The sequence below is a fragment of the Nannobrachium achirus genome (genome assembly GCF_963921795.1).
Source record: "Nannobrachium achirus genome assembly, chromosome: 9".
Classification (NCBI taxonomy): Eukaryota; Metazoa; Chordata; class Actinopteri; order Myctophiformes; family Myctophidae; genus Nannobrachium; species Nannobrachium achirus.
Genome location: NC_137818.1, coordinates 31128671 through 31140680, shown reverse-complemented (window position 1 = coordinate 31140680; position 12010 = coordinate 31128671). Strand labels below are relative to the sequence as shown.

General features: G+C 42.4%; 1 protein-coding gene across 3 annotated transcripts in view; it reads right to left on the bottom strand.

Moving 5' to 3' along the window:
• Positions 1–224: 224 nt before the first annotated feature.
• Positions 225–12010, bottom strand: part of adcy6b (adenylate cyclase 6b) — a 69963-nt gene continuing 58177 nt past the window's right edge. For 2 of the 3 annotated variants that reach the window (XM_080734099.1, XM_080734100.1), the window contains exons 21-24: positions 10257–10520; positions 9007–9211; positions 4015–4139; positions 225–2566 (exon numbers count right to left, since the gene is read on the bottom strand). In XM_080734099.1, coding sequence (XP_080590225.1) covers positions 2438–2566; positions 4015–4139; positions 9007–9211; positions 10257–10520 — 723 coding nt within the window. In that variant the 3' untranslated portion in view covers positions 225–2437. Of the gene's footprint in view, positions 2567–4014; positions 4140–9006; positions 9212–10256; positions 10521–12010 lie in introns of those variants that run through there. The other variant, XR_013962374.1, reaches the window with a different exon arrangement.

Here is a 12010-nt window from a genome sequence, read left to right as displayed (position 1 = left end):
ATCGCCGTCATGAAACCGTACACTCATTTATTCAGAAAATGGAGCAGCACTCTGGCTCTGGCTTAGTAGTGTCTCCAGTTACTGCCACTGGTAGAAATCTTGATTGCAGACTGTTGATTGACGTGAAATCTAAATCAAATGCACATTTTAAAAGAAAAATAAGCAAGGTATGCAGTGCAATAACGTGTTAAGGACAGAGAGGACAGTTAATATGACTAGATAAATCAGGATTAATGCAAAACAGCCATTTATTGATTTTATTTTATCCAAGGGAAAAATCAAATCAGAAGAGTAACGTCTAATGTACTCACTGAATTTTGGCAAGCAACACCATCATACTGCAAAGCATAAATTAGGCTTAAGTCTTCTAATTCTGCCAACAGTACTTTATTGTTGGCCTTTTCATTTTTGAAGACAGTAACAGACAATTAGCAGCCTGTGGGCCTCCTGAGTACGAGGCAGCATTTGGCTCAGGCCGAGAGAGAAAGGAGGCTAACAAATTAGCATAATTCCACCATGCGCCGCCATTTCTTCTATGTAGTGTCAAAGCAACAAAGGTCATCCAAATGTAAAAACACACCTTAAAACCCCTGGGTAAACCTGACACCAGATCAGTATTTGACCTCTTATATTTCACATAATACAGTGATTCTGCCCCTTTGCCATTGACATTGGCAATCAAATGAGTGGTTCTCTCCAACAGCAGTGTCATTAAGGGCATGGATGTTTTTTTTCTTCCTAAACTTACATTCATTAGATTAACACCTCAAAAGACTAGTTTGGGTTGATACATGTGCCAGATCCTACCAAATACTATAAAATACTGATGTCTAGTGTTGCCATTATTGGTGCGATAAGCACCTGAACCTTGGAATTGCATAACCTCAAGGCAATGCTTGTGAACATACAGGTACTTTCTATAGAGTTTATCCTTGACCCAGTGTAAATTTGTACCACCTGTAAAAACCAGGTTATGCTCACATCTTGTAACACAATCCAGGAATAAAACAAAACAAAGATCAGGCTTTTAGTTACCTAGGATGGAATGAAGAAAATCAGAATATCACAGTCCAATAAAAGGCATAGTACACATAATCCTTCCTCAATTAATCAACTGACAAATCAGACCGTAGTCGTGTTACAAACCAGGAATGGACACAACTCCAAAGTATCTTATAAAACATGCCTTGCAGCAATCAGTTTGGCAAGAAAGCATTTGTCATACAGTTTCATAAAAACCTCACAGTGAAAGGTTATGCCCCCTCATATGACAAAGAACAGCATTTCTGTAAGCGCTCTCTCTTTCTCTCACACTCTCTCACACACACACACACACACACACACACACACACACACACACACACACACACACACACACACACACACACACACACACACACACACACACACACACACACACACACACACACACACAATATTATAAAAATTCTCCTAACAGAAACAATCTTTTTTTTAGTACCATGGTACTAATGCAACTTTTTCCTTCATTTCATTTCAAAAATGTTTTGCCATGTACCAAAAATACATAGGCCAGGATTCGGAATCAACTAAAACTGCCAGGAGAGTGAAACAATAAAGGACCTGATAAGAACACATTAATCCTAGCCAAGACGGCTGTGTGATGTTTGTTTTCCTTCATGAATATATCCAGTCCAAAACAAAAGAAGCGGTTGCACTGCATCAACGACAGTGAAGTTACCATGGCCTTTTGTTGTCAAACGTGGAAAAACTGATGATAATAATAACAACAATAATAAATAAAGATAGCTGTTCAGTCCCGCAGACACTTTTAAACATGATCGCCAGGCGTGTCTAGTGGTGTGTTTCATATCAAACATTTTGTTCTTTGGTCATCTTCATCCACCATCTTTCTCCTTGCATATTCTCATATATGTCCCGTAGTCTTGTTACAAGGTCGTCCCCAAAAGACAAAACAAAACAAAACAAAACAAAACCTTCTGCAGAAAAAATAAATAATGAATCTGGATGACGTTCTTGTACCGTACTGTATGTAAGCTTACAAACATAACCAGTCACGTCCTTCTAAGGCAACTGATTTCTCAAGCAGCTTGGAGGGTGAGTGGGAGGGGGGGCCTTCAAAGAACCTAGAACAAGCCTAGAACAAGCTTAGAACAAGCTTGTGTGTGTGTGTGTGTGTGTGTGTGTGTGTGTGTGTGTGTGTGTGTGTGTGTGTGTAGTTGTGTGTGCGAGCGCTCTCGTCTGAGTACACAAGAGCACACAGACAGGCCAAGCGTGTCCCATCTCAGCCATAGTGTCTCTGTCCCCAGTGTGTTTGCAGCGTGGTTCAGTGCTTGTCACTGAGCTGCGGACCGTCTCTGAAGCGTCTCCCAGGACTCTTCTTCTCAGTGCAGTGCGAGTCCCAATGCGGCCAGCTTGATCAGCTGAGCTTGTTATTTTAACTGCCCGGGGGGCCGCTTTTGAGGAAATAGGTGGTCATCTCTCCCTTGCCCTTCACTTTGACGAGGCCTCGACAGTCCAGCTGGTAGCCGCTGTCTGCCAGCACGTGGTACAGGTCTGTGGTAACCTGGGTGAGGTCAAAGACACTTGATATCTAGGCCGTGAAAGACATACTCTTGTGCTTTACAACAGTGGTGTAAAGCAACTAAGTACATTTAATTAAGTACAATTTTGAGGTATTTGTACTTTACTTATGTTCAATACTTTTACTTCTACTCCACTACATCTCGGATCCCAATAATGTATTTTTACTTTTATAATATTAAAAACATACATTTACCACATTAGCCCTATTTTATACCTAGGCGGTTTGAAAATAGCCGATCTACAAGCTCACAACGCGTCGCAGTTGAGCTTGTAGATCTAATATTTTCAAACATTTTGTACTTTTGGTACTTTAAGTACATTTTGATGACAACACTTACACACTTTTACTTGAGTACATTTTGAATTCCAGACTTTTGCTAGTAACAGAGTACTTTGCAGTATTGCTACCTTTACTGTACTTTTTCCACCACTGCTTTACAATGACAGTAGGAAGCAATGCATTTGTCCCAACTAGCTGTCAGACTACGGCTGTCACAATTATTACATATTCGTCTAATCCCAATTATTTGACATAATCGTGATTATTTTTCATAATCGTCATAATCGTTTCCATGTTGAAAAATGTTCATATATTTTTTTAAAAAGGTCAAGAATAGTGGAAATAGCAGATCTACAAGCTCACAACGCATCGCGATGCGACACGCTGTGAGCTTGTAGGTCGGCTATTTCCACTATCAATGTTCGTTGTCAAATATGTCAGTAATTTCTTTGTATATTTAGGTTATGTGTCATATCTACCATGTGCAACCTCAAAGCCTAAAAGCCAAACAGAAATGTAATTGTCAACGACAAAAAACAAAATTAAATCGTTAATCGCAATTATTTGAGTGACAATAAATGGTAAAATGTCATAATCGTGACAGCCCTTGCAGGCTTTTCCTCTGTGTCAATGGACGACAAGGAATCTGTGACAGCTTGCATGAAAAGTGCAGTTTGAAATGTCAGTGCAAAATATATGTAGCAATTACACTTGATGTAAAGTGGTTGTGTACACTGGCGTACCCATTCTATACAGGCTAGTAGTGGCTAGCGCCATTCTGATCTGCAGCAACACAGTGAACAGCAGATGGCAGCACTGCTCTGATTTAGAGTTTCCAAGAAACCAATTCAGCCATTTCATTTCAAAATGGAAAACAGAATGCGATTGTGTCCCATGGTGTGTGTGGTGTTTGTAAAAATTGCGATTCCATAAAGTAGGTGGTCAAGGGAATAGGTGGTCATTGATCATAAATCAACTTGATTGTACTTGTAATTTGAACACAGTGGGTCATAATTACGTCCCCTACAATTAAAAAACACTAACACGCCTGCTATTATGAATACTAATAGTGTAATAATATAGAGTATTTAAAGCACTTTGTTTGATAAGACTAGAAGGGTGGTCGAGGTAGAGTCAACGTGCCATACCTGGATGCAGTCTGGTACTCCTGTGCTGTCCATCCTGCTGGCCACGTTCACCGTGTTTCCCCAAATATCATATTGAGGTTTCCTGGCTCCAATCACTCCTGCTACCACTGGCCCCATGTTCAGCCCTGACAATAAAACATTAGCACAATTCACAGCCTGGTTCGATACGATACAGAGGTGTCAGTTTAGTACCATTTCCATACAGCAAAAAAGTAGAAAGGCCAGAGAAATGTCCTTATTAAAGTTATTAAAAGTACTAAGATCATAAAAATAAAGTATGATCTTTTAAGACTAGGAAAAATGTTGGTGCTACATCACCCATCTTCTGCTCCTTATAAAAATGTGGTATTAATTGTAGTAGTTAATAAACAAATACAAATACAAATAAACAATCCTGTTTTAATGAGATTGCAAAGGAACAGTGTTACAGGACTCAAATACATTAATCATATTTGTAAAGCCTACGTTTTGCGATACAGAGTACTTCTCCTATCCGCTGGCAATAAATGTACCAAATGCTGTGGCGATTTATTTTGCCTGTTTGAATCAGGTGGGTATGGCTGCAGGGAAGGTTTGTAGAGTGTGTTGCTCCTTGTTTGACACAATGGGGTGATGCCGGCTGACGTAACCTACTGTTGTGTAACTTGTGCAGCAGATACGACATGCCGTGGTCTTTTTATTGACCACTCTCTTGTCATCGCACTCATAATTCACAGGGAACATGCTGATGTTCTGTTGTTGGTCTCTCTATCTATGGCATAGAGTAGAGCACTGAACACCCAAATAGTCGGGTCCCATTTGTGGGTCGCCGATCCATTTTTCGTGGGTCACGAGTATCCCTTTATTCCAAAATCTTTACATTAATTATTATTATTTTAAAAGATTTTCCAAAAGAATCCACAACAATTCACACATTTTCATGAGTTGAAAATGAATTAAAAGTAAATCATGAATAAATTAATAAATAACCAGTAAGACTCCCTAATCGGGAGATAAGAGACCGTCACGTTGCATACACAAACCTTAGAAGGCAATCGTAGCCAATCAGGAGGGAATATGGGAAATGGGACAGATCCATGTTGATGACATGACTTTAGAGATGTTATGTGAGAAATCAGGGCTGGAGGTTGTGATTTGCCATCCAAGGAGTGTGTGTGCAAAGTTTGGCATTGATAGGGCCAACAGTTCCAGAGATAGAGTGGGGGCAAAAGTGTGATGTGACGGACAGACGGACAGACATACAGACAGACAGACAGACGGAAAGCCGGTGGAGCTTTTCATAGTAACTTGTCGCGATCAAAGAAATTCCCAAAATTTTAAAGCAAATGTTTTAGAAGTAGTGAAAATAGCAAGCTTGCAATGCGATGCGAAGAGCACATCATCCAAAGTTAATGAAAAAAGAAAAGTGTGTTTAAAAAACACTGAACTGCACAATAATTTGATTTGGTTTGATTTTGGGAGAAATACAAGTTTAATATATGTGACAGTGACAAGTCATCGTATGGCAATTATCAGTTAACGCAGGACTACTGACCAGAAAATGGACATTAAGCACTGACAGTTTGTGCAAATATTCAGTAGGTCTATACATTCGGCATAAAACTAATGACTTAGTATTATTATTATTATTATTATTATTAGATATATTACTTTACTTATTACCTGGTATCAAGAAAGAGTCATTAGTTACACTAGAAGCTGGGCCGCCCGTCTAGTCGGCGACCTGGCCAACTCGGAACAATGTAAATAGGGAATGAATGCCCCGCCCTTTAATGCAAACCCCATTATACCTGTTTTCATAGGACCCGTTTTGACCATCTGTCTGCCTGTGTCCATTTATGCCCATATATGGAGATATCTGTATTTGTCTGTCTGTCGGCGTCCATTTTATGTCCATATATGGAGATCACTGCAGTTATAGTTTTGGGTCCAGTTTATGCCCATATATGGAGATATCTGTCTATCTGCGTCCATTTTATGCCCATATATGGAGTATCTGTCTGTGCCTCCAACTGTGTTGCAGACACAGTGCCGGTTCCCCCTTTAATGCAAACCTCATTATACCTGTTGTCATAGGACCCGTTTTGAACATCTGTTTGCCTGTGTCCATTTATGCCCATATATGGAGATATCTGTATCTGTCTGTCTGCGTCCATTTTATGCCCATATATGGAGATCTTTGACCATCTGTTTGCCTCTGTCCATTTATGTCCATATATGGAGATATCTGTATCTGTCTGTCTGCAATCCATTTTATGCCCATATATGGGGGCATTCATTTTATGCCCATATATGGAGAACGCGCGAGCCCGTGGGACGAACGGTTCTCGAGATACGCGAATTACATACATAATACATACACACTCACAGAGATTTTTTGTTGACTCATGTGGCGTACGTGATGTCAGAGCCTTTTCTGAAGTGATGTGGGGGCATTCATTTTATGCCCATATATGGAGAACACGCGTGCCCGTGGGACGAACGGTTCTCGAGATACGCAGATTACATACATACATACACACTCACAGAGATTTTTTGTTGACTCATGTGGCGTACGTGATGTCAGAGCCTTTCATGAAGTGATGTCACAATGAGTCAGAGCTTTCGCCGATTTCCTCCGGAACAGCCTGATGTCAACAATCAACCCCGCGTAAGGAGATTCCGAACGTTTCGCGCCGGTTCGGGAAAACCGCGCGTCGGGTCGGGTCAAGACCCGGCACTCCGTGCCGCGGCGGGGAACGCGCGTGCCGAATCTGAAGCCGGTGGGACGAACGGTTCTCGAGATACGCGGATTACAGACAGACACACAGACAGACAGACAGACACGCAGAGACTTCTCGCATTTATAGATAGATTACTAGTTATAATACTATATTACCAGCACGCACGCACGCACACACACACACAAATACAAAAAAAAAAACGATTTTGATGTTGCAGGCTATTTGCTGTAGACATACAGTAGACCATCCTTCCTCCCATGCACGGTCCATAGATTTAGGTTTTAGGCTTTTAAGGCTTTCATTAATGACACCTTTATTTGTTTTAATCTTTTGGTGCTGCTATGTTGATAAATATAATGAATGTATTTATTTTGTTATATCTGTATCTGTCTGTCTGCGTCCATTTTATGCCCATATATGGAGATCTTTGACCATCTGTTTGCCTCTGTCCATTTATGTCCATATATGGAGATATCTGTATCTGTCTGTCTGCAATCCATTTTATGCCCATATATGGGGGCATTCATTTTATGCCCATATATGGAGAACGCGCGAGCCCGTGGGACGAACGGTTCTCGAGATACGCGGATTACATACATACATACACACTCAGAGATTTTTTGTTGACTCATGTGGCGTACGTGATGTCAGAGCCTTTTATGAAGTGATGTGGGGGCATTCATTTTATGCCCATATATGGAGAAAAGCGTGCCCGTGGGACGAACGGTTCTCGAGATACGCGGATTACATACATACATACACACTCACAGAGATTTTTTGTTGACTCATGTGGCGTACGTGATGTCAGAGCCTTTTATGAAGTGATGTCACAATGAGTCAGAGCTTTCGCCGATTTCCTCCGGAACAGCCTGATGTCAACAATCAACCCCGCATAAGGAGATTCCGAACGTTTCGCGCCGGTTCGGGAAAACCGCGCGTCGGGTCGGGTCGAGACCCGGCACTCCGTGCCGCGGCGGGGAACGCGCGTGCCGAATCTGAAGCCGGTGGGACGAACGGTTCTCGAGATACGCGGATTACAGACAGACACACAGACAGACAGACAGACACGCAGAGACTTCTCGCATTTATAGATAGATGATGCAAATAAGCAACATTGAAGAAGTCTAGGAATAATAGGCTTACCTTCACAATGACAGGTGTCATCCGTGAGAGGGTGTCTTTCAACGCGAGTGCCATAACAGTTATTCCCATGTAAGATATCCAATGCTGCTGTAAGCGGCTTCATAATGGTGCCGCTCTCCTGCAGGAATTGGTAGGCTACTCCTCCTTGAGACACTTAATTCCCAGTTTTATATTATTTCATTATTTATTTTCTGATTTCATTTTACCCCCTTTCCCCCCCCAATTTAGTCATTATACCAATTAATTCCTCCTCAAACACATTTGCGTGTTGTCACTGCTGTTGTATCCTACTGACTCACCTGCCAGCGAGGAGCCCCCACCGGGAGGACACTCCCTGCTGACAGGTGGCTGCTAGCCTGGAATCCAGAGTGATTCACTACATTCAACCTTTTTTCTCCTCACTTGGCTACTCAAGTCTGGCCAGGGTTCTATTTGACTCGTATGTGTAAACGTCACCAATTATCCGCCAAACGTAATGAATCAGTCTTTATTTCAGACTGGGTGGCTGCCCCAGACCAGTGACAAATATGACCCTTCCCACCCGGCTTCTCTCCACCGGACATTTGTGTTCGCTCGACAAAGCCGGATGCACCGCGGTGGTGGGCAGGCACTTTACCACTGCACCACCCGAGCTCCGTCTTCGTATCTGTGACTGAGACAAACTCAAAATAATGAAAATTCCAGGTGTTGAAAGTAAGCCTGATCCGCCATCCTTACTTAATCTTTTTGGACGTGACTTGAACTACCACCTACCCATGGACCTGCGCTGATCTAGCACAGTGGGCGCACGTACACACAGATCTACAAGCTAGCAACGTGTTGCATCGCAAAGGCCACCCCTCACACCGTCGTACAATAGATAATAAATGAAAGACTTTTTTTTTTTTTTTACGAATCACGTTCTGGTAATGCAGTAACAGTGTTTCTTCTATTAATAACTGTAATATTATTAGTGTTTGGCAATATTGTAATGCCCCAGTAACATTAGTCATTACTGGGGAATGATATTACAATATATTACTTAGTAACGCATTAATGCCAAACACTGAGTAGTAGTATTAGTATTAGTAGCATTCGTAGTAGTAGCAGTAGTAGCGTGCCTCTGGTGTGAGATGTTGATCATTACCTATCTTCATCTGGAAGTTGTTGAAGGAGTGCTCATTGATGTATTTCATCTGCTCCCTCAACCTCATGGCGTAGTCGGCCAGTGCCAGTATGTGAGAGCGGCCCTCCTTGTCGTAGGTGGATTCATTCAGGCCAGAGGCCGCCATGTAGGTGGAGCCGATGGTCTTGATCTTCTCCAGCTGACGGAACCTGTCCTCACTGATGATCTGGAGATAGAAGATCGATATGTTGGGAAAACGTGGAACAAGGAGATGAATCACAATGTTATGTTTGCTTCCAAAGTCAACAGAGTGTTATTAGGCATGCTGACAGAACAACAACACAGATAGCATGCCACCTCTCAGAGGAAAATACTTCCAGCTTTGACATACACTCATATAGGTGTGCAACACATAATCATAATTATCAATTTAATCAATTATGAAAAATACTTGATTTTAATAAAACAAAACAAATTTGGTTCAAAATGAAAATAGTGTTCTGAGATTGCCATTTTCCTCATTTTTGTGTGACAAAGTATCAATAGGGCTAGTAGTGGCTAATCAGATAAACCGATTTAGTCGACTATAACAAATATTATGTACTGTATATATATACAGTATATATATGTCATAGTATATTAGAGAAACAGCACATTCGAGACGCGGAGCACTCGTGGTGCGGCACGGGGCGGAGCAAGCGGTCGCCACAACAACGTACTCCAGGCGGTGCGCCGCTCTATTGTCCACGACACTGCGAGCGGCTACCGAAGCCCCCCTGTATCCACGAAGCCCAAACGAGTTACGAGGCCCCCCTGGGTCCACGAAGCCCCAAGCGGCGCGAAGGCCAGCGGACCAGGGCCGCGCGGCCGGCGGAGCGCCGCGCGAGTTACGAAGCCGTGGTGAATGCAATCGTTATATTTATGCGCACGTTAAACGCCCTGTCCAAGTGACTACAATGGAGCTAATGGCTAGGCTAGGCTAGGCTAGGCTAGGCTAGGCTAGTAAATAAAGAGTAAACACTTCCGGTCTGCGGCGAGTTCAAAGCGTGACGTAACTCTCTTATATACACTCTGGTGAATGGCAGAGCAGTGGCTGACGTCGCCATCTGGTGGTGATTAGTGTGTGGTGAACGTCAAAACGAGTGCTCCTTGACAACTTTTACTGGTTTCTTGAACATACTGTAACATATATACTAGATAAAATATGCACTTAATAACCAACAGTTGCAGAGCCATAAATTCACTCCTCCTCCTCCCTTTCCTCCTCACACCTCATCGAAGTCAGCGATGATCTCGTTGAGCAGACGGAGGCACTCCACACCCTCGTTGTTGGCCTCCAGCTCCACGTAGAACTCGGAGAAGTTGCTGATGGAGGCGAACATGACGGCCACACACTCGCACGACTGGTAGTACAGCTCGTCGTTGCGACGCTCCTGCGCCAGGAAGTGTGCAGCCACGTATTTTGGCAGGATGTTGTAGAGGAGGCGGCGGTTGTACGCCTGCAGCTCCTCCATCTCCTCTTTCTCCTCTGTGGCCTGGGGGAGGACAAGAGAGGAGAGGAGAGGAGTGGAGTGGTAGAGGTAGAAGGGAAGGGAGTAAAAATGGGGGGATGTGGTTGAATAGGATGTAGAGGTAGAGAAGGGGAGGGCAAAGAGGACGAAAATCTTCGTTAATGCTAATAGCATTAGCTGCAGCTTTCGCCTCCCTTCACTTTTCACATTCGACAGTAGTGGTTTTCAAACTTGTTGTGGCCAAGGCACACCAAGTCAAAACATCAAGGCACACCTCTATTCATATCCATGCAAATTAGCCTCTGTCATCATCATCATCATCATCACACTTATGACTTGGTTTATTTTTCTAAAATATTTGCCAAATATATATATATATATATATATATATATATATATATATATATATATATATATATATTTTTTTTTTTGTTTTTTTAACGAGAGGTTCGGGCCACTACACGAAGGGTGTGTGTGTGTGTGTGTGTGTATGTATGTGTGTGTGTGTGTGTGTGTGTGTGTGTGTGTGAGAGAGAGAGAAAGCTACACTGCCGTGTTATTAACACATTCACCGTCTTTTAAGAATCCTTTGTACTCCCATTTGCCATTCGTCTCCATAGACTTCCTTGTAATTTATAGTGCACGGATCATGCACACCCATGCCTAGATAATGCACCACGTGTGTCCACATTGCTCACAGCTTTCAAACAAAAAAATCCGAATGGAAATGCGTTCAGGCATTCATGAGATAGCAGCCATTATGTTTTCCTAAAATGTAAACAAAGATGGCTGCCATGTTTGAAAGATGGGGTTGCTATGGGGGTTAAACATGCAATTTCACGATTGCAATCATGCCTACTACAGTTTTTGGGGTCAATTTTTGTTTTGTTGAAAAAACTGGAAATTCTCTGGACTATCGGGCCTGGCAGGTAAAGACATTGAAATAATCTCGGGACTATCGGGCCTGGCATACAATGAGTTAATACAAACAACCGAACCTGCCTGCCTCAGAGCCATATTGATTTCATATTGATAATGTGCCCATCTCAAGCCACCGCGGCTCAGAAACTACATTATTTCAAGACGACGGGGGACAAAAACCTGTTTCTCTCTGTGAATGAGAACAACAAATTAATGAACTAATACATTTAGACTATATAAATTAAACCATATGACATATCCCTTAGCAAAATGGAAGCACGCGATTCCCGATGAAGCCGGTCGATTTGACATTATGACTTGTGTGTGTGCCGCCAAAACTGTGGGAGGAGTAGCGTGCCAAACTTTAGGGTCTACTTGACAATAATGTCACACGAGTACTACAATGTTGGGACACATTCATTCACTAATACATCGCAATAATGCAATAATACTTTGCGGTTGTCACGAAATCCCAAGGCACACCTGGACTTGTCTCACGGCACACCATTTGGGAACCACAGCTGTACAGTATGCTTTAGGGCATTCACCAAATATTCAAATATTCGAATATCAAAGTCACTATTCGACGTTGT